This window comes from Penicillium coprophilum (assembly GCF_028826855.1).
Source record: "Penicillium coprophilum strain IBT 35676 chromosome Unknown utg000005l_segment0_segment0, whole genome shotgun sequence".
Lineage (NCBI taxonomy): Eukaryota > Fungi > Ascomycota > Eurotiomycetes > Eurotiales > Aspergillaceae > Penicillium > Penicillium coprophilum.
The window spans coordinates 904504-928887 of NW_026622724.1; the positions used below are offsets into that span (position 1 = coordinate 904504).

The 24384-nt window shown below is 49.3% G+C and overlaps 12 protein-coding genes across 12 annotated transcripts; 6 read left to right on the plus strand and 6 right to left on the minus strand.

Annotated features, from left to right (window-relative positions):
• Nucleotides 1–296: 296 nt before the first annotated feature.
• On the plus strand, nt 297–1850 carry N7500_007924 (actin-related protein 2; the record flags this gene model as incomplete). The annotated part of the gene is made up of 7 exons (XM_056679068.1): nt 297–315; nt 377–423; nt 485–628; nt 725–950; nt 1008–1573; nt 1631–1708; nt 1764–1850. 7 exons carry the CDS (start codon nt 297–299, stop codon nt 1848–1850), a joined length of 1167 nt encoding a protein of 388 aa, XP_056529440.1.
• A 550-nt stretch (nt 1851–2400) lies between these two features.
• On the minus strand, nt 2401–3353 carry N7500_007925 (uncharacterized protein; the record flags this gene model as incomplete). Its single annotated transcript, XM_056679069.1, has 2 exons — nt 2401–2837; nt 2909–3353. 2 exons carry the CDS (start codon nt 3351–3353, stop codon nt 2401–2403), a joined length of 882 nt encoding a protein of 293 aa, XP_056529441.1.
• A 591-nt stretch (nt 3354–3944) lies between these two features.
• On the plus strand, nt 3945–5204 carry N7500_007926 (serine/threonine-protein phosphatase 2A activator; the record flags this gene model as incomplete). The annotated part of the gene is made up of 1 exon (XM_056679070.1): nt 3945–5204. One exon carries the CDS (start codon nt 3945–3947, stop codon nt 5202–5204), a length of 1260 nt encoding a protein of 419 aa, XP_056529442.1.
• A 421-nt stretch (nt 5205–5625) lies between these two features.
• Nucleotides 5626–6844, minus strand: N7500_007927 (Carbohydrate binding module family 20; the record flags this gene model as incomplete). Its single annotated transcript, XM_056679071.1, has 2 exons — nt 5626–6690; nt 6743–6844. The coding sequence occupies 2 exons, from the start codon at nt 6842–6844 to the stop codon at nt 5626–5628; spliced, it is 1167 nt and encodes a 388-aa protein (XP_056529443.1).
• A 1307-nt stretch (nt 6845–8151) lies between these two features.
• Nucleotides 8152–8484, minus strand: N7500_007928 (uncharacterized protein; the record flags this gene model as incomplete). Its single annotated transcript, XM_056679072.1, has 1 exon — nt 8152–8484. The coding sequence occupies one exon, from the start codon at nt 8482–8484 to the stop codon at nt 8152–8154; it is 333 nt and encodes a 110-aa protein (XP_056529444.1).
• A 1023-nt stretch (nt 8485–9507) lies between these two features.
• Nucleotides 9508–11575, plus strand: N7500_007929 (uncharacterized protein; the record flags this gene model as incomplete). The annotated part of the gene is made up of 5 exons (XM_056679073.1): nt 9508–9619; nt 9672–9700; nt 9748–9887; nt 9938–10000; nt 10060–11575. The coding sequence occupies 5 exons, from the start codon at nt 9508–9510 to the stop codon at nt 11573–11575; spliced, it is 1860 nt and encodes a 619-aa protein (XP_056529445.1).
• A 1806-nt stretch (nt 11576–13381) lies between these two features.
• N7500_007930 (DUF1754 domain-containing protein) lies at nt 13382–13955 on the plus strand (the record flags this gene model as incomplete). Its single annotated transcript, XM_056679074.1, has 3 exons — nt 13382–13654; nt 13765–13862; nt 13934–13955. 3 exons carry the CDS (start codon nt 13382–13384, stop codon nt 13953–13955), a joined length of 393 nt encoding a protein of 130 aa, XP_056529446.1.
• A 780-nt stretch (nt 13956–14735) lies between these two features.
• N7500_007931 (Nuclear protein) lies at nt 14736–14954 on the minus strand (the record flags this gene model as incomplete). Its single annotated transcript, XM_056679075.1, has 1 exon — nt 14736–14954. One exon carries the CDS (start codon nt 14952–14954, stop codon nt 14736–14738), a length of 219 nt encoding a protein of 72 aa, XP_056529447.1.
• A 1508-nt stretch (nt 14955–16462) lies between these two features.
• On the minus strand, nt 16463–18157 carry N7500_007932 (gamma-tubulin mipA; the record flags this gene model as incomplete). Its single annotated transcript, XM_056679076.1, has 5 exons — nt 16463–17614; nt 17679–17732; nt 17800–17918; nt 18025–18065; nt 18150–18157. 5 exons carry the CDS (start codon nt 18155–18157, stop codon nt 16463–16465), a joined length of 1374 nt encoding a protein of 457 aa, XP_056529448.1.
• A 283-nt stretch (nt 18158–18440) lies between these two features.
• N7500_007933 (aspartate/glutamate racemase family protein) lies at nt 18441–19355 on the minus strand (the record flags this gene model as incomplete). Its single annotated transcript, XM_056679077.1, has 1 exon — nt 18441–19355. One exon carries the CDS (start codon nt 19353–19355, stop codon nt 18441–18443), a length of 915 nt encoding a protein of 304 aa, XP_056529449.1.
• A 450-nt stretch (nt 19356–19805) lies between these two features.
• N7500_007934 (aldo/keto reductase family protein) lies at nt 19806–20917 on the plus strand (the record flags this gene model as incomplete). Its single annotated transcript, XM_056679078.1, has 2 exons — nt 19806–20340; nt 20409–20917. 2 exons carry the CDS (start codon nt 19806–19808, stop codon nt 20915–20917), a joined length of 1044 nt encoding a protein of 347 aa, XP_056529450.1.
• Nucleotides 20918–21574: 657 nt separating this feature from the next.
• Nucleotides 21575–23286, plus strand: N7500_007935 (DMT family transporter; the record flags this gene model as incomplete). The annotated part of the gene is made up of 4 exons (XM_056679079.1): nt 21575–21629; nt 21852–22131; nt 22222–22973; nt 23027–23286. The coding sequence occupies 4 exons, from the start codon at nt 21575–21577 to the stop codon at nt 23284–23286; spliced, it is 1347 nt and encodes a 448-aa protein (XP_056529451.1).
• Between the last annotated feature and the right edge of the window lie 1098 nt (nt 23287–24384).

A 24384-nucleotide genomic window follows, 5' to 3' on the forward strand; every position in this document is an offset into this window, starting at 1 on the left:
TTCTATTTACGCCAATTTCCATCGTTGCTGAGCTTGCCTGGTTCAAGAATGCGATGATGCCGTCACATACCGTCATGGCTGCGGCTCGCCCCCCCAACTGTGGGGTGAATATCAGGTACGGTACGGTCACGTAAGTTATGATGCTCCGTCCGTCGTGCGCTCGACTTCAAACATCTCCAACACCTCCGCCCTCCCCTGAACCCTCCTAGTTCTGCTCATCTTGGGAGTTTCTAGGAAGATTACCACTCTTCGACGGTATCCCTCCTCCCAACTGTCGAATCCCCAATTCCTCCAAGATGGCGGAAATGCCCATTGGTACACACCGATCCTCCCAGGCTACCGTGTCCCAGCTCCAAGCTAACAAGCTACTCCGCAGTCCTCGATGGAGGAACCGGCTTCCTCAAGGTCGGCTATGCCGCCCAGGTATGTTGCACTGCTGTTACAGTCCCTCTTTACTCTTCTCTAATTTCTATTCCCTTGCCAGAACTTCCCAGAGCACCAGTTTCCCTCGATAGTGGGGCGGCCCATCTTACGAACGGAGGAGCAGGGCGGCGATATCGTCGTCAAGGATATCATGTGCGGTGATGAAGCCGCTGCTGCACGATCAATGCTCCAGATTAGCTATCCTGTATGTTTATGTCGGGCCTTGTTCTTGCCTGTTCTACCCCGCCCTCTCCGCAAACCAGGCGAGTGTGTTGTCAATGCCTAACCAGGTCTACTTTAGATGGAAAATGGAATTGTCAAGAAATGGGATGACATGCAACATCTATGGAACTACACCTTTTACGAGAAGATGAAGATTGACCCCACAGATCGCAAGATTCTCCTCACCGAGCCGCCGATGAACCCGCTGAAGAACCGCGAGCAGATGGCCGAAGTTATGCTCGAGGGATACGGGTTTGGTGGTGTCTATGTTGCGATCCAGGCGGTGCTGGCACTGTATGCCCAGGGTATGTGCCACCAGACCGAAGCGTGAGTTCGGGGTGAATACTGATGTCATTTTATAGGTCTGAGCAGCGGCGTGGTTGTGGATTCCGGTGACGGTGTGACACACATTATTCCCGTGTACGAGTCGACTGTACTTAACCACCACATTAAGCGGTTGGATGTCGCCGGTCGCGACGTCACTCGTAACCTGATTGCCCTCCTTCTGCGCCGCGGCTATGCGTTGAACCGAACCGCCGACTTCGAGACCGTTCGCCAGATCAAGGAGAAGCTCGCTTACGTCTCCTACGACCTTGAGTTGGACAAAAAGCTTTCCGAAGACACCACCGTTCTCGTCGAATCGTACACTCTACCCGACGGCCGTGTCATCCGCGTCGGCAGCGAGCGCTTCGAGGCCCCCGAGTGCCTTTTCCAACCTCACTTGGTTGATGTGGACCAGCCCGGTATGGCTGAAATGCTCTTCAACTGTATCCAGGGCGCCGATGTCGATGTTCGCTCCAGTCTATACAAGGCCATCGTGCTCAGCGGTGGTAGCAGCATGTACCCCGGTTTGCCCTCTCGTTTGGAGAAGGAGTTGAAGCAGCTGTGGCTCACTCGGGTATTGGGTGGCGATCCAGAGCGCCTGAATGTACGTTGAAGAACTCCCGGCAAATTTATCAATATGACTTGGCTAATGATGTTACAGAAATTCAAGGTCCGCATCGAAGATCCCCCACGCCGAAGACACATGGTGTTCTTGGGTGGTGCTGTTCTCGCCAACTTGGTTAGTTTCCTGTATTTGCACTTGACTTCGACCTTGCTAACACAATTTCCTTCAGATCGCCGACAAGGATGACATGTGGGTGAGCAAGCAGGAGTGGCAGGAACAGGGTGCACGCGCCCTAGACAAGCTCGGCCCGCGATGAACGGATTGTATTTAAGCGGTTCTTGTTCTGCTCCTTTTTTCTCTGATTTCTTGCTTCGCATTGTTTGCAAGCCATGTTGCCCAGGTCCTTTTTCCCCGTCTTTTCTTCTCCCTATCATTGTCGATATACTCCCGACCATCTTGTAGTTTCCCTGTCTCCTCGCCTGCTTCCTACATTGTGCCTAGACTGGTCTGGCGCGGGTGAATTCGGGGCGTTCATGACAGAAAAGAACGAAATATTTTTATTGACTTTTAGTTGCATGTAAGCTTTGTAGATTGGTTACGCATGGACTACATATGGTTGAACTCATCATGATTGTATATAGCCTATCGTCAACATCAGTATACCGAGACGCCAAGGCATACCAAATATGTACTTGCTCCTCCCTTCTCTTCGCTATTAAAAAGGACGGGCCACCCACGCTCCTGAGCAAAAACGCATGAACTCGAAAAATCCGAAAGTGTAAATGCAGCACGCAAACCAACAAAGCAAAAGGGGACTATCACAACACAAGGAACGTTATAAAGGGGTCGCAATGACAATCTCCAAATTAGGTCTCAACCGCCCCTGGTGAGACAGCCAAGATGACCGCGAAAGTAGCGACAATCAGCGCAGCGGCCATTAAACCCGTAACCGCCACACTACCCCGACTAGCCGGGAACTTCCCCCGAATAATCCAATACTGACTCTGGAAGTAGCGATGGAATCCAACAGCAAGTATAATGATCGAGACTCCGATGAAAGTCGAGCCGAGGGGCTTACCCACGCTACGAAGACGAGCAGATGCAGAGGAAGTGTGGAACGCGGCGGAATCGTAAGCAGCTGATGCGAGGTCTGGTGAAAGAATACCAGGGTGCGAGCCGGATGGGTCGAGGAAATTGGCATGTGTGCTTGGGGAGGTGCTATTCAGACGGAATAGTTGCGTTACTGCGATGCCGATTGAGGCGAAAGCTAAGGAGGTGCGCATCCAGGCTAGGAAGGTTCGTTCTGTTGGAAAAAGAGTGGGCATTAGAGGGCTCTATGTGGCTTTTCCCAAAATTTGGCTGCGCATATCGTACCTAATGCGAGGTGGTCGCGGGCCACACTGCCTTTATTCTCTAGCTCGAGGCTGCCATATCGTTCCGCGAAGCGACTATACCAGGAGTGATGGGGCTCGGGGGTCGCGTCTTGGTTCGCTGATTGATTTCCATTTCCAGAGTTCTGGTTATTTAAGCCAAGGTCTTTCTGCTGCGAGGCGGCTGGTTGTCCTGTGGACTGATAGTTGCGCCCCGCGGGACCGGCTGCGTTGATTGGCGTGGACTCGGTGGATTGGTTTGAGGTCTGGACTGGGTTCGAGTTGCGTGCATGATTTCGGGAGGAGGAGCTTGAGTGGGACCGGGTGCTGCCGAGGGACGATGACAGGGCTGAATCTGTGGGAGAGCGTGACGATGAGTGGTTGTGGTTTGCTCCTTCAGAGTTGCTGGGACCCGTCGGAGACGGCGCCGATGAGTCGAATGTATTCATTATGGCGTGCTTGGTTCCCTGATCTGGCCCAGGAAAGTATGCTCCAATCCGACGTCGCCTAGGACCAGTTTTATGCAGGTCTGAAGCGCTGGGACCTTCTATGTCAACAGAGGATGAAAAGTAGCTGTTTGAGGCACGATTTTCACGGCGAAAACTATTCAGTAGCTGGGTCTCGTAATTTGAAGCCTTGCTATCTGCATTTCTTTGACTGCTCCTCTTCTCAGGGTGCTATGGCCATCATGTGGCATACAATGTGACATCAAGCAAAAACGTGAGACATTGTGAAGATCTCGGTCACCTGACCAATCCGGGGAAGCGATCACATGCTCCACCCTAACCCACTTGGGCCAAGTGTTGATCGCAGGTGTCATTGCGACTGATGAGGCTTGACATGTTGATATAGACCATCCGATGTACATCTTTCACTTCGAACATCTACTTCGATCATCATGTATGACCTGACAAAGTAATATTTCATTATCTTCCATCCTCTGGCAAATTGCGTCATGCCCTGTTTACGGCAGGCGGTCAGCGTCAAGCTCATTATCAACTTATCCGACTGATTTCCTCTCCCCTCACCTAACCAACAGAATGGCATCACATCAATCCTTACCATCTCCTACGGGGAAGGTAGATCTCTCCAAAAAGCTCTCTGATTTGCGGTCAAATACCCGTAGGGCAAATCCCAACTCCCGCGATCTAACTCCAACAACCCCTCCTCTTCCTTCGCCGCCAGACCTCTCCGCCCACCAATACCGGCACCCAATCCGCCGCATCCTATCCCCTAAAGATCATGAACTCTTTCTCTCTTCGCCAACTCACAAACTTGTCCTCGCCTTTGTGTTCGGTCTAACTGATTCTGTGCGGGGGCATTCTATCAAAGACCTCCAGAAAATCCCTCAATCCGAATCCATCTCCAAGATCGTCTCAGTTGTCACTCAGATACGCTCCCTCCTAGCAAAAAACCCGCCAATCGACCAAGGCGGATCCCGATTCGGTAATCCTGCCTTCCGAGCATTGTGCGACGATGTAAGTGCACAGAGCGCATCATGGCATACCGACATTCTAGGGCTGAAAGACGCTGGCGCTACCGAAGAAGCCTCGACATATCTAATCAACTGCCTGGGCTCACGAGAGCGCATCGACTACGGCTCTGGTCATGAACTGAATTTTATGATGTGGCTGCTATGCCTGTACCAACTTGGTATTCTCCCTGCTAGCGACTTCCCCGTCGTCGTGGTGAAGGTCTATGTCGAATACATGCATCTCATGCGCGAAATCCAGTCAGCTTACTACCTTGAGCCTGCTGGATCGCATGGTGTCTGGGGTCTGGATGACTACCATTTCCTACCGTTCTTGTTTGGAGCTAGTCAGCTTGTCGGGCACCCGTATATCACTCCGTTGGGTATTCACAATACGGCTACTTTGGATGAGGAAGGTGATAACTATCTATATCTGGACCAGGTCCGGTGGGTCGATAGTGTCAAGACTGTTAAGGGACTGCGTTGGCATAGTCCTATGTTGGACGATATCTCTGGTTCTAAGAATTGGACCAAGGTTGAGAGCGGCATGAAGAAAATGTTTGTTAAGGAAGTGCTGGGCAAACTTCCTATTATGCAACATTTCTTGTTTGGAAGCCTACTGCCTGCTGCTGAAGGTATGACAGATCCATCTGAGGCAGGTGCTGAGCATGACGGTCATAACCATGCCCATGGCCACGACCATCCTCATGAGAGCGCAGACTGGTTTGGTGATTGCTGCGGTATTAAGGTACCTAGTACCGTGGCTGCAGGCGCTGAGATGCGTAAGCGTATGGGCGGGTCGAACCTACGCCCAATTCCCTTCGATTAAGGTCGGGGCGATGGAAAATCTCGGCATACAAAATAATGATTCAGAATGACCAGCATATTGAAAAAAGGACAACGAATGATTATCTCGGAATGACTCGAATTGCCCAAGTAATGTGTTCTAAATCCTATAATTTACTGCTTTGGTATGCTCTTTGCTGGTTGCGAAACCAATGTCATTTTGGCAAGTACAGCCGAAACAGCCTTGGACTTCGGAGGAATAGATGTACCGTGTCAACACTCTGCACAAGATAGTGCTTCCAGTCTATAGATGATTTAGGGACTAAATGTTGCTCAAATATTGATGCTGACTCTTGAATCCTGCTTACTCAAGTCCTAGTAATAAAACCATGTACATATTCCACATAACATCGTATCATACCATCCCATATCCCTTACCACAGTGTGCTACCCCCAGAACTCCTCTACCGCCAGGTTGTACTTGCAGTGACTGCAGTTCCCGAGCAGGCTGCTGGCACAGTATAGCTTCGGTTAGGGTCACTTTCCCAGGTAATGCTACCGTCTGAATTCTTCCTGAAGAACTTGTACTCGAATGTGGTTCCAGGAGGGAGGCTCACAGTGGCAGTCCACAAGTGGTTGGACGATGTGTATGAGCCTGCAGACAGAGCGATCGCCGACGAGGTAGACCAAGAGCCCAGCTGGCTAATTGACCCTGTGAGGAAGATATCCTGACCCACTACGGTGGTCACCACTTCGTTGAAAGTCACCGAGACGCTGGTGGCAGGAGTAGCACATGCTCCAGTAGTTGTTGTTTTGGTCGTCGTAGTGGCTAAAGTCGTAGCTGTAGACGTCTTGGTTGTGGTTGATCCACCGCCGGAACCAGCAATGGAGATATCAGCACAGTGAAGATAAGCCTGGCCAGTTTGGAAAGAGTTCCAGCGGAAGCGCAGCAGGGTGTGAGCTGAGTTGTAATCTGGAATCTTGATCTTCTTCGTAACGGTGTAGCCGCCGGCGATAGTTGTCTTGCAGGAGTTCAATGGAGCATTATCCACACCTTGACAGCCGCGTCGACTGTCGGCATTAAATGCATTGCAAGTGAACCAGTCATTGCGCCAACATGGCTGACCGGGAGAGCAGTCCGGACTGTAGCCACAGCTCTGTCCAGTAACATCTGTACATTTCAATTCACCCGCCAGGAAACAGTCTTCTGCAGCTTGTTTCTCGGCGTTGGTTGGAAGGTAGTTTGGATCTAGGAATTTGTCGACTAGAGCCTGGTCCTGGCAGATACCGTAGGTGAACATGCCACCATGATCACCATTGTGGTCGACACACCATTGCACCTCAACAATTTGGTTTGCAGTATATGTGGCGACTATATTACCCCAGTGTGCGCTGGGCTGGTTGTAATCAACACTAACTCGGGCATTGTAACCACATGGTCCACTTCGGCCAACTTGAGGACCTTCAAGATCGGGCCATGGAGAGACGGGCTCAAGGATGGAGCATTCGGGGCAGGTATCGATGCCAGCCTAATAAGGTCAGTCTGGTACAACACATCCATAGACTCATCCGAGATCTTACCTCGAAGCCAAGCCGAGTACGACTTGAAGGAATGGTCAGGTATCCATGAGCATTGACTAATGACAGCAGACCTGTCAGAGTCAGAATAGAGGCTGCCTTCATCTTGTGTTGATTTTTCTCAAAATTAAGCTGCTGGCTCTTGAAGTCGAGGGACACATCGTCCTTTTATATATGCATTCCCCATGATTGTTCAATTGTGTCAACCACTCATATTATGATCCTACCATTCTTTCGTCGGCCTGAATGTCTGAATGTGTAGGCGTTGTCTTGTCTTCACAGCCGAATTTTGTTTTATTGCATCTAGTCCGATAATTGTCCGACAGCCGCTAGGGCAAAGGGATGCAAGCCTCACAATTTTAGTCGAATTGTGACCGGAAAATCCGATAAATCCCCGTTTGCCTCTTATATACTAATCAGACAGTCAACAGAGTCAGGCGACGATAGCGTTCGGCATTTGCATTTCTTCGGGAAATTGGCGTCTACTAAGGGATGTTCGACTTACAAAAGATTGTCCACCAGTCGACTAACCTCAGTAGTAAATCACCAGTTATCCAAGTATGTCTGCTTACCTGCCAATGCCCCGCCATTTCCGAGGCAGGATTCCCCACGTCTTACTTCCCCGCCACAATATACCAAGATTCTTCAACATGGCCTTCAGGCTGGGGGGGCGCCCAATAGCGCCATGGGCGTCAGCCTACAGCACTCGCACTAGACAGTATGTGCCGAATGTCAGCTGGGGATATCTCCGCAATTTAATGACTACGCCACCAGAATTCCCCGGGGAGCCGGCTATAGACGGATTATGGCCCAACTTTCATGGTGAAGAAGAGGCCCTGCATGTCCCATGCGCCGCCACCCACGGATGGTGGGATGACCCTGGGGCTACTGAATCCAATACATCGAGCACATTGGGGAAAATAAAATGGAATGTGAATGCCAAAAGCGGGCGAAGTTATCCGGTACAGTACATAAGTACCCTTCTGCAGTCTCCTATGCCAAGTGGGACTTTCCTATCCGAGCTGACGCTATTAACCCGGAGTCGGGCTCACCGAGATATAGATTATATCACTATCTTTAGAGAATTTATCTAGTTTTCCACCAATTAGGTACGTATAGAAATACTTAGGACGTTCCGGAGCAAAAGGGTGAGGCTATCCTCCTGGAATATATATATCGCCGACGCGATCACAAATTACTATATATTTGCATCGTGTTATAACAGGATAATGGACCGCTTTGATCGTGTGAAGTCTCATCCATGTTCTTTCTAGTGATGTTTTTATTCCGTCTAGATATGTTTGAGATATTCGCTCCTTTTCCTCGGTTTCTATACAACATAGATAGGTAGAGGGAAAGACCGCAGGGGAGGCACATCAACTCACCGTAGATGTGATAGAATGGAACAAAGGCTAGCACCCATCAGCATTTCCGTCGAGATTATCCCAAGCAAGGTGACCACCCTCTCCAGCACTTGGCTGAGGAACATTGGAAAGAAAATTTCGATGGGAGAGGAAAACTCTCTTGGGGACTCCCGTTGTTCCTGACAAATAGACAATAAATATGCAAGTTTTCGAGGGCTCGATAATTGCTGCCCGGCGCTTGGTCAACCCAGTGATATTTCTGATTGAAGTGAAATGCTCGATCTTGAGTTCCGGATCATGCTGGTCTCCAAGAAGGATGATGCGATCCTCTCCGAGTCCTACCCTCTTGGCGGCTTCCTTCGCAGTTGGCAAGACTGACATATGAGTGACTAATGTGTTGGCGCCACAGTCTTTGAAGTGAAATGCCAACTTCCCGACTGTATATACGGGGTTTGAAGGAGAAATGATCCACCCAGCCTACACTGTCCCCCATGTTATGAGAGATGTGTCGATGCTTTTAGGAGTAAATAAAGCGAGTACTTCGCCCTCCTTCCAATCAAACCTCAACCTAAACCTTCCCCAAATGCAATGCAGCCTTTTTGGATACTCTTGTAGGTATGGTATTGCTGGCTATCATCATCCTGGTAAATGACTACACATTGTTAATAAGTGAAGACTATGTACGTCATATGAGAAGTATTATATATCATTCTCTTATGATCTGGGTCAGCTGTGTCCTTTCGTTCAAAGGGAAGAGTCCAGACATCAACGTCAGGAATATCAATAGAGGGAAAGATGGAAGACACGGGCATGTTGACAAGGGATTTGCTTAGCCCGTCAATACTGTAATCGAAGGACTAGACGGCGGAATACAGTAAGCCTTACGTTTCTCCTGGATGCGACATATATATATATTCATTTAGGTAGCATTTGAAATACATTAAAAAGAGAAGGTAACAACTAGGGTCCTTGGTGTCTACCCTCGGCATCAATTTGCAACAAACTCCATACCTAGGTACCTCCCACCAATCAGTTATCAAGACTTTTTTCACCTATAGCCATACTTCTTACCATTTCTACCTTAGGGCGCACATCCCCCAGGATTAGCGATGCCGAGGAGCCGTGACAAGGAACTTCCCCGCATGTAATTCGACTCGTCTCGGTGATTCGGCGGACTTTGATCAATGCAGTCGACAGCTATCAACTTCGTTTCTCGGTGATTTTGCGGGATTTCGTCAAGTGCTACAATCTATACCTATGATCGCGAATAAACAACCACTCTCGGCTGTTCAATATAGGACGGACCGCGGTTGATAACAGGCAAACAGTTATATACACTCATCGATCTCTGTTCAACATATCAATATTTCTCAAACAGCTTTCAAGTTCAGCCACATCCAAAACATGCCTAGTCAAACTCAAGTTCCTGCATCCGCAGAGTCTGGTATATTCACCCGGCTCGAGAAATTGCCGAATACCTACACTTCAGACATCAGCCTGCAACGGATGCTAAGATGTAAGTCTAGCGCAACGACCCACTTCTATTCAATCTGACCTGAAGGAAATAGGGTATCTTCCTGCAGAAACCCTCAACTTGGTTGAGCCCCACCTCGCTCAATTTGGCGAGGAGGCTGTTTCCCCCAGGTCTTTGCATGGAACGCCGACGCAGAGACCAACCTGCCGTATGTCAAGAAGTACAATGTCTGGGGTCAGCGATATGGATATGACAAACTAATCACGACTGAGGGATGGAAGCAGCTGGGAAAGTGGGGGGCTAGGCATGGGTTTGTCACTCGTTAATTTCTCTACATGCATTTGGCTAAGGATATTCCAGGGTTGTTTCGCTGGGATATGACCACACTTACGGCGTCGATAGGCGGACTGTTCAATATGCTGCGTATGTCATGGCATCTTATATTGTCTCCTGCATATTAGTACTAACTACCGGACCCAAAGTGTGTATCTATATGCCCCCTCATCATCCATGTACAGATGTCCGATGAGTATGTCCGATGGAGCGGCATTTATCTTGTCACAACGCCTCAAAGACCTGCCAAGTGACCATATTTTGCACACAGTCTTTCGGAGACTGACCTCCAGAGGAGAGGACTACTGGACATCCGGCCAATGGATGACGGAAAGAGCAGGCGGGAGTGACGTGCAAAATACAGAGACCTGGGCTACCTACGCACCCTTGCCCCAAGGATCAAAAACATCTGACGTCCTCGCCGAGGGCGACTACCTGATCAGCGGATTCAAGTTCTTTTCCTCCGCAACAGACGCCAATGTCGCATTTCTCTTAGCCAAGACAGCATCTGGGAAACTGAGCACATTCATCGCGCCACTGCGGAAGACGTCCATCGGACCTGATGGAAAGCCCGAAGAAGTTTCCAATGGCGTGCGCATCCACCGCCTGAAAAACAAGCTTGGTACCAAGGAGCTACCCACAGCTGAGCTTGAACTGAAAGGCATGCGCGCTCACCTAGTCGGTGAACTCGATCAGGGAATTGTGACTATTGCCCCATTGTTGAATACCACCCGTATTCAGACGCTTCTTGGAACACTTTCAACCTGGCGTCGTGCTATTAGCATCACAAAGAACTTTGCCAGGTCACGTAGTACTGTTGGCGAGCCCTTGTGGTTGATTCCAATGCATCTGCGGGTTCTTGCAGATGTGGAGGTCAAACATCGCGGTGCCATCAATCTTACCTTCTTCACAATTGCAGTGATGAGTCTGATTGAGAATACGTCCAGCTCCGCGAGACACGCACACATGCCCAAGGATCTTGCCGAAGCAAAAGTCGTCTTCCGGGTTCTCACTGCCACATGCAAGGGTGTTGTCAGCAAGATGTCGATGGTGGGCGTCCAGGAATGCCAGGAAGCCATGGGTGGAGTCGGGTATATTGACGAACCAGACGAGCCTGAATTCAACATCTCGCGCCTTCTCCGCGCTGCAGCCGTCTATCCAATCTGGGAGGGTACCACGAACGTCTTGGCTAGTGAATTGGTACGCTTCCTGATGAAAGGAAATACCCTTTCTATTCTGTTAGGGTGGCTCGATCGTGTCCTGTCTTTGATCCGCACACCGGCTCTCGCGGGCGCATTGAAGGAGGCTCAGATCTCTTTCCTCTCTCGAGTCTCACCAACTCGTCCGCGGGCAGCGTTGCTGGCTGATGCCCGGAGAATTATGTTTACTTTCGCCTGGATACTTTCTGGGGCTCTCCTGGCTTTGGATGGGGAGCGTGATGGAGATGAGGCTGCGACGGAGATTGCTCGCAGGTGGATTCTGCTAGGTGAGGGTGGTGTGGGCGAGTTTGCCTACCGGGATATTGTCAAGCCATATGAAGCCTTTGATTCGGTTTCGGATAGTGCTGACCATACGCGGTTGGATTGTAAGATCGCTTGGGGGGTTGAATTGCCTCCGAATGTGGTATATGGCCATCGGTCTTTGAGCGAGTCCGCCAAACTATAGATTGAACCAGTTTCAAATGCTTGGATTCAACATCGAAGCAGGTGACATTGTCTAGTGTATTTTGTCGGTTTGAAATTTACATTCATCGTCAACAAGAATAGTCGACCACGTGTGCGGCCTTCTAATGCCTTTGGGTTCGCCTTTTGCTTTCTCCTCACGTACCTGTTCTCCCGTCTTCTCATTTGCCCTAGAAAATGTAATAAACGCGCAGTTGGGATCCATAGGCGGTCTCCAGATGGAACTTCTTTTACATTCAAATCTGATCACGCTCATCAAAAAAGAGAGCCATGTTGCAATACTTGAATGAGCTGTTTGTTGTTAAACAAGTCAGAAGTAAATTGGCGAGTACTTGTCCGCTAAGCCCAGCCAACCAGCTTGATGCGGTGAGATTCTCACCATTCTTGCTGAATGGTCGCAATGTGTGGACGATCATCGCGGAGAAATTTGAAGACCGTTAAAGACCTGAAGGTCTGCTACTCCTAGTCTCAGATTGGTCTTATGGTCCAGGACATTGGACTCCTCTTCACCACGCAGCAATTTTATTCGACAAAGATGCCGATACACTATGCTTATCGGAAAGGACGGAGTTAGACGCTCTCACACAATAAGAACAAACACCTCTACATTATGCCTGTCGACGTGGTGCAGAGGGTCCTGCGAGACTGCTGCTTGAGAAAGGGGCGGACGTGGAAGCTATAGATGATCGAGGTTGGAGGGCAGTGCATATTGCTGCTGCTGGAGGATATCTCAATGTCATTGTGTTGCTATTGGAGCATGGGGATAGTGGCAAACCGACAATTTATGGGCAACAGATTCAGAGATGTGCTTCGGAAAGGGGTCACCATGGTGTACTGGAAATGCTCCGAAAGTTGAGGTACTCTTGGTTGACGTCTGAAGGGAACTATCGTATTGACCCCGAGGATGATTAGGTTGAATGGCTTTGGGTCTTCTACTGTATCACTGTTCGAGAATAAATTTACTCTATAGACTTCTCCATTAGTAGGAGCCTCATAGTAACTCCGAATAACCTAACAACTAATGTGAATTGCACTGAGTGACAGTGTATGCTTCAGTTCTATATTTCGTAGGCGACTCTATAACGCTGAAGCATCAGCTTGGCTTTTGAACAGATTACAACCTGGATTTAGTATTTCTTCTCGGATAATCCATGACTCTGTTTGGATGAGGTAGGTCCTCCACAAAGCGTTTTATCTCACCCCATACTCAACGGCGCATTTAGGTCTAGCCATTATTTGGGAATTTTCTTCTTTGCCAAAGTATGCCGGGACCACGAGCAGACACAAACACAGAAAAGTCTAGACACGAAGATTCTAGTGTTTTGTTGCTTCATAATGAGCATAATATTTGTAGGCCTGTGATGTTCAAGAGATACCCGAAATGATGTATTGAGCAGATATGATATCCGATATATGGCCGTTGATCTGAATGTGATATGTTCTGATGGAAGTCTTTGAACGCCGAAATGTGTAGAACCATCCAACCCGCCACCGCCTCTGATTGGTTCCAACTTCAACCTCAAACCGCGACAAAAGAACTCTTCTCAATCAACAGCCAAATATTTTACTCTCCGCTCGGTCGTATATTACATTCCACTCAAAAAGGCAACGAACTCCCCTTACGACAACTCATTCGGCCGATCGGCCACTCCGCCTCCTCTTACTCCGCACGCCGCGCGCCTATCATCTCCTCGGGGCCCAATATATCTCCAAGTGGCACGTCACACCACCAAAAGCAGGAATCCGAATAAACTCATCGTATCGCATTACCCAAACCAGCACCGCCAGTATGGCGGGCGACGAGTACTCCATCGGCGGGGGTAAGCTCAAGTTGAAAGGGAGTAAAGTCAGTGGAGGACGGGTAGAGAAGAAAAAGAAGAAGAGTTCAAAGAAAAAGGAAGGAGAAACCACACAGACAAAGCCAGAGTCAACGCCGGATACGGATCAACCAGAGAATGAAAAGGAGCAGGGTGTGAGATCTGAGGAAGACAGAGGGAAGGATAGGGATGCGCCTGGGAAGACTGAGGCTGAAAAGAGAGCCGAAGAGATTAGACGAAAACGGGTATGTGTTGTTGTTCTACTCTTTTTTCGTATTCTTTGTCTTTTTTTGTTGGGCTCGGGGTCTTTTGACTTCGGCTTTGTTGGACAGACAGAACTGACTTTTCGGGACAGTTGCATGAGCGGCTTCAGCGCGAAGGTGTCAAAACACATAAGGAGCGTGTGGAGGAGCTGAATAAGTATCTCAGTCGGCTGAGTGAGCATCATGATATGTACGTCTTACTAACTTTACTTTGTTCGGTTTCTTTGGACATTCAAGGACTACAAGCTGACTGTCGCATAGGCCGAAGATCGGACCGGGCTAAATGGGTACTGTGGTTCAAATGGAGTTTCACTGCAATCATACAATCTCAGTTCAGCATACCATCTATGTAATTATGAATCTTTCTTTCCACTCTAGTAATGTTAAGGGCCCGCCGTGTTTCAGAAATGGCCGATTAGCTACCTGAGATTCTCCCAGAAGTATACAGGTTTTCTACGAAGGAAATGTATCGAGACTTCAACAATATGTATAGTTCATGGCTAACTTGACCCAGAAGGATTCTATTTAGCGGTCCCGGAAAAGGAAAGAGGCATGCCCAAGATGCGAAACAGCAGTGGCAGCAACAGTAGATAAGTTAAATATCAAGAGATCAAAAGATAGATGTCAACACCAAACACAACGCCATGCAAATGAAGACCTGAAAGTCTCAAAACCCAACAGGCCGTAGCCAAAGACCAAATCCGATCTAGATATAGATCACGAACCAAAAAGAAAGACCAAACCCCAGGAAATTGAAAAGGGGGAGATAGTAAAGATGGTAAAACGAAACACCGCGCTAAATCCAACAACACCGCAAGAGGCAAGAAAGGGAAGAACCGGATCGATTCGAACCGAAACGAAGCCAAGCCAAGCAGGGGATGGCACCTGATCAACCGAGGCAGATAAGATAGGGGGGGAGGCGAGATAGCGCCGGGCCTAGAGATGAACTGACTGGTCATCTGTTGCCATCCCCCCTTTGTTCAGTCGAGAGAAAAGCGAGAGAAAGCGAACACGGCTATTTCTCATTCTGGTTGTAGTCCCCATTCTGGTTGGTAGTCCCTTCTCATACACCCTTGACGACGACGGTACGCTCGCTGTTCAGTTTATCGGCGTTTCGAGCGTGTGATTCTTTCTTGCAGTCTTCCAGTCCGGTGCAGGAGTGGGCTTCCAGCATGCGGTGCTTGGAGCAGAAGTGGCCGGTGCAGAAGCTGCAGTCGCCGACGATGCGCTGGGCGGCTTCCTTGCACTCCTTGAAGTTGCAACGGGGCTTGCGGGGAGGCATTGTGGTCTGGCTGTATAGGAGATTTGGTGAGGGGTAGGTAGTGCGGAGAGGGAGAGAGAGAGAGAGAGAGAGAGAGAGAGAGAGAGGGAGGGAGATGGAGGATTTAAAGAAGTATGTGTTAGGCGCTGAAGGGATTAAGCGCCCGGGGGTCGAGAAGGAAAGTAGTAAAGGGGGAAGGGAAGTTGGTTATGGCCTGCCTATATATAGGGTCGGAAGACACGGGAGAAGGCCAAAGAAGCAGGGCTGACTCAGTGAGGCGACAGTGACGGAATCAGTGGACCAAAGTTATGTTGGGGCTAGGCAATTTGGGATATTTTTTTAGTTTAATTTTGAGATTTGAGTGGATTTTTAGTGGATTTTTTGTGGATTTAATTGAATTTAATTGGCTTGAATTTGGCTTGGAATTGGTGATATCGAATATTGGAATTAATTGGTTTTTATATAGATGGGGGTCTGATGGCTGACATATCCTTGGTCCCCCTATACTTTTCTACCCATATACACCACTGCTTTCAAGAGTTTGGATCACCCTTCCCTTCTTCTTCTTTCTTCTGCTTTCTCTTTGAATTCTCCATATTCGGTACACGCGGACCAATCCAGGCGGACTCAGGCCCAATGATCGGAATGTCGAGCCCGTGCATTCAAAGGATTCACGTGATGGTTCAGGAGTCAGGTGTACTCTCACCCTTGAACTATTTCGTACTCTCATCTCACTAGAGTCAAATCGGAACCTTAGAAGCGAATCCAAATATCGGGTCTTGCGCCACCAGAGTGGCAAGGTGTTCGACCGGACTTATCCTACTACGGTACTCAGGCAACATGATATCCTACATACGAACTACATACGGACTACATAGTACTCAAATGATGCCACTCAATCCAATGCAAAAGGGAGAAAAGCCAGTGCAAGTCGACAAAAGGAGCTATGACCTCTGCAAGTGAATCGTCCATACGGACGAATAGACGAGTCGACCGAGCCAAGTCCGTCTAGGCACGGATGATCCGCGTGGAGCTATTGCATCGGTAAGAGCATCCTGTGCAGTGTTGCAGGACTGCAGGGCAACATAGCTGTGCCTTTGAACTCCGTGTACTCCGTACATTTCCTGGGTTAGGGCCTTAAGTGCCTAAAGTGAAGGTCGATCCCGCTACCCAATTTCACCGTCTCCCTCTCCACATATCTCCACATCGTCCTATCTATCACTAATGTGGTATTACCCACGGATCCCTTCTGCACACGCTAATCAGTACAAATCATAATCCTACCACGTTGACACCCTCTATACGGGGCTACGTGTTCATGGTCAATTTTAAATAGCGACTAGCTTGGATTGGTATGATATGTCCATCGGTAGGACAACAGGGGACAAGAAAAAAGCAAGAAAAATGTAAATGTGAATAAAAACGCCGACGCACACACCGATAATGCGCCCAAACCCCCCTTGCCCTGCCCAAATAGCAAAAAGGTTAAAAAAAAAAACAGGTTTGGAATGAAACCACAGCATCTCATATCATACTCCAAGCTCATTTGCTTTGCCGGCGTCGGGGTCTAGGTAGTCCTCCCGTTCGGCTGCCTCGTATTCGCCGATCAGATCCATCACAACGGCCCGTGCCTCGTCGAATTCGCCTAATCCATCGGCAAACGGGGCTTCCTTCTTATATGAATCCAAGAAGGCATTGCGCTTGCGGAGCATGTCGTAGTGCTTGACAATGCGCTTGAAGAGCGTCGCGACGGAGGTGTGGTTAGCCAACATCAACCCGCTGACACGGTGCCCTGTTTCCTCAATATACGGGGATTTCTTTGTGAGAGCCACTTGGATGCTGGCAGGGCCCCAAGGGATGAAAGAAGCGAGGCGACGCTCCCGAATGCGCAGCAATGACTTATGCACGTCTGTCGGGTCAGCTTCGCCCTGGATGATATTGAGGATACTGATGTAGCAGCTGGACTTGCTGGGGTTGACGGAAACCATGCGGTTCTTGGGCTGTAGCAGGCGACGCATCACGTCTAGCACGGTTGTCTTTCGCACTGTCCTAGCTTGCTCAATGTTGGCGCCGGTGAAGGGTGTGTATGATGTTAGGAGGAAATGGCTGCGTGGTGTGGGGATGAGGGAGGCGATGATCCCGGCGAGGTCGTTGTGCATGTATCCAGGGTATCGTAGAGTGGTTGTAGATGCAGACATCACCGTTGACACGAGCTGATTGGTTTGATGGAATGAGGGCTCTTGAACGTGGAGCCGATCAGCGACAATTCGTGATAGAGCACCATTGTCCAAAACGACCACAGAGTCGGCATCTTGAGTCAATCGCCGCATGGCAAGCAAGCTATTGTAAGGGTTGACGACGACATCGGACTGCGTATCCGGGAAGACGGAGTAGGTTTGGATGAGTTTCTTCGGGAAGCGATCGTTCATGCGTTCTAGGATGAAACTTCCCAGTCCAGAGCCGGTTCCTCCTGCGATCGAATGTAGAAGCATGAATCCTTCAAGTGAATCACTTCCGTCTGCTTCGCGGTCGATCATATCGAAAATCTCCTCTTGCACGCCCTCTCCAGCGGCATATCCAGTACCCCAATTGTTTCCAGCTCCGATACCTTGTTGTCCGACAAAAAAGTTCTCGGGGTTGTAGATATTCTTGTAGGGACCGGTTTGGATGGCGTTGAGCACCTGGAAGAAAGCTTTGCGTCAATCATCGTGTGTCGATGTGATATACCGGTGAAGAGAAGCTTACCCTGGGTTCCAAGTCGAGGAGAATCGCTCGAGGAATGTACCTGGTGTCGTCACTCTGTTCACGTATGTTAGCGAGAGCTGCTACGGCGATCATTATGCTCTCCCAATCTTCTTATGCACACCTGGTAGAAAAAAACATCCTTGCGATCACCGGCCGCCCCGTCAGTCGCATGTTCCTCCAGGTTTCCATCTGCGCTGATTCCGTGCTCCTGGCACAGCTGTTGCCAGAACTGGCTACCGACTAGGTGGAGCAAATGTCAATATCATGAAATCTAGTTTCTCGTGTTCTGTCTAAAAGCATATGATCAAGGGTTTCGTTGAATGGATCGCGGAGGTGAGCCACATACCGTTGTTGCCACACTGGCCGGCTTGGATTGTGATGATTTCTCTGCAATTGCCACCGATATTAGTATCGGTATCCAAGCTGGATAGAGAGCTCTGTGTGATGATTGCATCAATAGAATGAACGAACCTTGGCATATTTCCTTCGTAGACGCCGTCGAGTGTTGCTACTCGTTAACGCGTATCGCGTTCACGCGGGGAACTTTTTGGTCGAGATTGTTGCCTCAGGCAGAACCTCTTGCTACCTCATGTTTTGGACCTCAACGACATTTAGAATGGATTGTAAGAGATATGTGCTGAATAGAAGTTTATTGTTTTGAGTCAAAATGCTTTAAAATACATTGGGCTATGCTAAATCTGGATATATCGTCCTCCGAAAGTGATATAATTGGACACCCGTCACCCTGGACCGCCTTATCACTCAGAATCCCGCCTTCAAGGCCGTGATCAGGTTTCCAGCACCGGCAACTACGCCATCGACAATTCGTACTCGTTGACCTTCTGTTCCATATTCCTGAATACAGCCCTCCCGTACCGCTTCCTCCATGCCAGCCATACCAGCACAGCCCAGACAGACAACCTTAACCCGAGATTCCGCGTTCCGAAGCAGGTTGCGGGTGGCGTCGATGATCCTCCGTCGCACTTCTTCTGGCTCCGTGGTGTGCAGTTCAACTGCCGTCAGGCCGGTGGTCTCGACACCCGCAAAGTGCATAGAGCTCCCATCCTCATAGTCATAACCCAAGGCTCCCTGGACCGCATTGGTGAGCTCCTCCTTCCACGCGGAGCCAGTGGTCACAATGCCAAAGCTGCCCTTCTCTTGGTATTTGCGTAGCTTCGCTGTTGGGTTCATTGGATCGTGATCAACCAATGCGAAACCACTAACCAAGGAGAGTGCAGCGGTGATGGATGCTTCAAAGATTCCAGTGACATATTTGTTCCTCGTCGAGCTCGCTTCTTCGCTTGCTCTGATGTCCTCCCTAAGCCTGCCGACGAATGGATGGGCGGAATAGCACGCTACAAGAAAAGCATCGTAATTGCCGATAAAGTCTCGTACGGGCCAGCAGTTCAATGCCGACTTGCACGATTCTTCGGCGTTGTTGATGCTGGCAATCGGTTCAATCTCAATTCCGTCCACCTCCGTGACAGAGTCTGGTGCAGTGAAGTACTCGAAGTGCACATCTTGGTAGTTCATGCTAGCTAAAATGGGCTTCAGAGCTTCTGTCATGTGCGTTGACGTATTGGGATTGATAATCAATATGCTGTAATCCCGTTCGCCTTTCCTCGGATCCAACTGAAGGATTTCGCTTGCGTCATAGCGCGGGTGAAGAGAGCCCATTTTTTGGAGGAATCAGGTGAATGGAATAGACAGGAAGACCGGTCCTTTACTCGGGAAGAAATGAATGGCGGAGGCTGCGATGAGCTCCGTTATCCGTTATCGGGACCCTCCGCAACCCCGCCAACTCCTAGGAGCTTAGCGGTACTTCCCAAAGAGTCGATGGGCTCTATATACAATACATTTTGTGGCTTCGGATAGCACTTACCGAGGGAGGTAAGCTTCTTCGAATCTTGATATATACTGACACCATCTAGAAATTCTTGGAATTTGTTGGTTATCAACCTTGAAATCGATGACGGCTTACAAATGCAACGTATCAAGGTCCACCCGGCTCCTCGCAGAGCGTTCCAGGGCATCGTATAAGAGAGCCACTCCACCCAGCCCCGCCATCCTCGCACGCCATCTCATCTCACAACACACCTCACAAAGGAACAAACTTCAATTCTTACCATGCCCCTGATCGCACAAAACCCCCAGCCGAGAGTGATTCTCGGGCTGATGACCTTTGGCCCAGACGAGTCCAAGGGTGCTAGGATTACCTCGCTGGATGAGTTTAACAAATGCCTGGATTACTTCCAGCAGCAAGGTTTCAATGAAGTTGATACCGCTCGTGTCTACATCGGCGGAGAACAGGAAGCATTCACAGCCAAGGCGAACTGGAAGTCGCGTGGACTGACCCTGGCCACAAAATGGTACCCAAATCAGCCCGGGTTTCACAAACCGGAGGTAGTCCGTGAGAAATTGGAGCTTTCTCTAAAGGAGTTACAAACCGACGTGGTTGATATCTTCTATCTGCATGCCGCAGATCGCGCCACCCCATTTGCTGAAACTCTGGAAGCTGTTAACCAGCTGCACAAGGAGGGAAAGTTCGTACAGCTCGGTCTGAGCAACTTTACAGCCTTTGAAGTGGCCGAAATCTGCATCCTTTGCGCTGAGAGGGGATGGGTGCGTCCCACCATTTACCAAGCCATGTATAACGCAATTAGTAGGTGATGCGCTTTCTCTTGGTTTCGGTATCTCAAATCAAGGCGACCCAGCTGACACGATTGATAGCACGTAACATCGAAACTGAACTCGTTCCCGCATGCCACCGGTACGGTCTCGATATCGTCATCTACAACCCGCTGGCCGGTGGTCTTTTCTCCGGAAAATACAAGACCAAAGATATCCCTGCTGAAGGTAGATACAGCGACTCGAGCGCTGCTGGACTCAATTATCGCAAACGTTACTTCAGGGATGCCACCTTCGAAGCTTTGAGTATCATTGAGCCTGTAGTAGAGAAACACGGTCTCACAATGCTGGAGACAGCTCTACGCTGGGTCCGCCATCACTCAGCTTTGAGAATGGACAATGGGGGTCGTGATGGTGTCTTGGTGGGAGTCAGCAGCTTCGCTCAGCTGGAGACTAACCTTGCAGACCTCCAGAAGGGCCCACTTCCAGAAGAGGTCGTGCAGGCTTTGGACCAGGCTTGGCTGGTTGCCAAGGCCACTTCTCCCAATTATTGGCACCTGGATCTGAAGTATACTTATGATACTCAGAAGGCAGTGTTTGGGCCTAAATAGGTAGGGAATGGGGCATATCAAAGATTTGTAATCGGATTATCGCACATAGATGGTAGCTAGTCAAAGCCAATGACGATATTCAAGGAAATGTGAAGGTCCAATACAACCCAACACTTCTGAAGGCCAAACATCTGAGGTCAGACGCTCATGTCAGCCCTGGAGGGCAACATATATTAATACCATACATTACCGGTATTCATTCACAGACCACGTGTTCTTTAATTTCCGAACTCTTGGGGTCATTTCCCTCCCGAAATCCTTCGAATACGAACATTTCCAAATTTGGAAGATTGGGGAAATACGAATGACACACATAGTGCGCTAACCCACATTTGGAGTAGCGTGATGGATGTCACGTGCTTTAGTCACAGGGGTCCGCTTTTAGGTAACAAGTGGATGTGACGACACCTGAAGGCGGTCATTTTACTTCGCCTTATTTGATCTCCAATCCAAGTGTTTCTATTTAATAAATACTTCACCCTGACTTCCATTATAATTTTACCTCAGTGGACTTATCTTGCCATTCGAGCTACAATCATCCTCAGTGCCGAGTCGCATGTATTCTGTGACAGTGCAGCCAGTATTGAACACGTGGAACGGGCTTCATGGGTGACCTATTGAAGAATAAGCTCTAGCCACAATTTCTGCATCACCTGGATGAGTGGGCTTTTGACGATTCGCTCGTGGATATTCTGGCTCCTTATCCCTTATCGTTCGTTGCAAGCGCAGTAAATCAGTCAAGAACACCCCTGACGGAGGTATTCATGACGAGGTAGTTAAGCCGACTAGCACATTCCCTCACCATCGACGTTGTGGCTTCGGATAGCTTTGAGCTCTCAGAGCCGCGGGTGACCTCTACCCCGGACGCGGTCTACGACTTCGACTCTGACGACGAGATGGTTGTCAATCGCCCCCCCATTACACCGACCAACAGACGGCCGCTCGCAACAACCTCTCCTCAAAGATGATCACCATCGTCGGTCCCGCACCAGTTTCGGCAATGGCGATGCAGAAGGCCGGCCCATGCTGCATGAATCTAGACGGCCGACGATCCGGAGTAAAAGCCCGGAACACGACGCTGCCCAAGCAACCCGCAAGAAGTACATGGTTGCATCTGGATTCCTCCTGCTCAGTTTGATTAGTTTCGTGGTCCAAACGGAGACCGCTTCATACATTCAAAATGAGCTGGGCTGGAAGAAGCCGTATTGCATGCTGTAAGTCCGAATGCGAAGATGCCAGCGAGAAGCCCACGCGAAACCCATTTCCCAGAATGTAAACGCTTACCATTTTCTTTCCCTATGCAGCTATATGACCCACGGTTCATGGTCCTTGCTCTGGCTGGTCCAGCTAGGTATCCTTCGGTTACAGAAACGGAAGCTCTCGTGGGATGCTTTCTGGCGGCGTCACGTCTCTCTCATTCGTACCACGGCGCAGATGGTCGAATCCCGGGAAGTCCATCTAAGCACTCGTGCGTCCAATAGATCTCCAGTCCGCTATATGCTGAAGACCACCGCCTTTGTGACTACTGCTCTCACAGTCGCTGGAGGATCATGGTACGTGGCAGTCAACATGACTACTGCCAGCGACCTCACCGCAATCTACAACTGCTCAGCCTTCTTCGCGTATGCCTTTTCGATTCCCCTATTGAACGAGAAACTGCGGTTTGACAAGGTCTTTTCCGTCGCCGTGGCTACCATCGGCGTTATGGTCGTTGCCTATGGGGATCGGCCCAGTAAGAAGGCGTCAAAAGGAGAAGAGACTGCGGAGGATCGCGTGGCGCAGAACAGATTACTTGGCAACGTCGTCATCGGCATCGGCAGTGTCCTCTATGGGCTCTACGAAGTCCTTTATAAGCGCTTCGCCTGTCCTCCGGAAGGTATCAGCCCTGGCCGGGGTACAATCTTCGCCAATACTTTTGGCAGCCTTATCGGAGTCTTCACTCTGCTTGTGCTATGGATTCCATTGCCATTTCTGCATTGGATGGGATGGGAGACATTTGAATGGCCGACTGGCGAGGCAGCATGGATGCTGCTCATCTCCGTGGGTGCCAATGCTAGTAAGTGCCAGATCAGTATTTCAACCCAGACACAGCAACTAACATCAAAATAGCCTTCTCCGGCTCTTTCCTTGTGCTCATCTCCCTTACATCGCCCGTTCTATCATCAGTAGCTGCTCTCCTTACCATCTTCCTCGTTGCTCTGGTGGACTGGTTCCGAACCGGAGACCCTCTTTCCATGGCCTCTATTATTGGAGGCGTTTTGATTATGGTAGCGTTCTTCATGCTGAGCTTCAGCACATATAGAGAGATGAACGAAGAGCGAAAGAAGCATCTCGAGCATGATGAAGTCGAGTCTGACAGTGATGCATAGTTGAATGGGGAGTTGTTTTTTTTTTTTTTCGGGATTGTTTTAGATACAGCATTTGGATTATTGTCCAGCGTTTTTTTTTTCACGTATAAAACTTGTTCCTTTTTTTTTTATGATCAAGATGAAACTAGGTCCTCAAGCAATTGAAGTCATGTATGTGACCAGGGTTTGGGCAAACTCCGGTTGAATTAGCCCCAGATCATGTTTCCATGGTTTGGGTTCTTCTAAGCTCCCATCCGATATCCACGGGCATATCCGCGCTGTTAGGCAGATATGTTTCCTGGCTACAGATCCGCATTACTGTTAGGTTAATCTCCTTTGGCCTTGGCATGGTTCGCAAATCAGATCCACTTTGCAGGGTAGTTCCGATGTAAATCAGTAGATGTTGTATTGAAGAACGGTGAGAATGAACTACTCGGGTCAACTTTTAAAGATGTGGTACAGATGCATATGCAGGCCATTTCGAGATTCAAATCCAGGATCTGCCCCAATTGATTTCATGACGATCAGCCCCCACGACCTAATTGCCCCAACTCCATCAAAGCCTCCATTGTTATTGGATTAAACAAAGAAACCGGTCCACCGAATGCTAGGGGGGAAAATAATGTTTCACAGAGTCCGTTTGTCTTTCATCTTCCCACCCCCTGTCAAATGGCGCTAAGATATGTCTCGCGCCACTATTTATATCCGATCCGACTCCGCAGCCAAGACAAGCAATGGAGAGTAAAAGTTCGGGTTTCAAGTCTGACAATCTCCCGGCATCGACATCCACAGAGGAAACGATCACTTGAGTAAGTCTGAGAAAGTCCTGTCCACCCTCTTTTCCCAAGCCTAGTCTTGGCTCGGCAATAATCACTCCCCCGATATAGTCCCCTTGACTTGCAGCCCCCAGCGTGGCGCACTATCCTTCCGGACCCACCGAATCAAGCGAGATTTGGATGGTCATTGAGACCGAATGATTGGCAGTGGCCATACCCGCTTTTTTCTCCGGATGTCACTCCCTGTTGATTGGTTTGATCACCCCAGGATTGAAAGAGGTGCCTTGTTTTCACATTCGTACAATATACAGGTGGATGCAAACCACTGAACCACTGAACCACT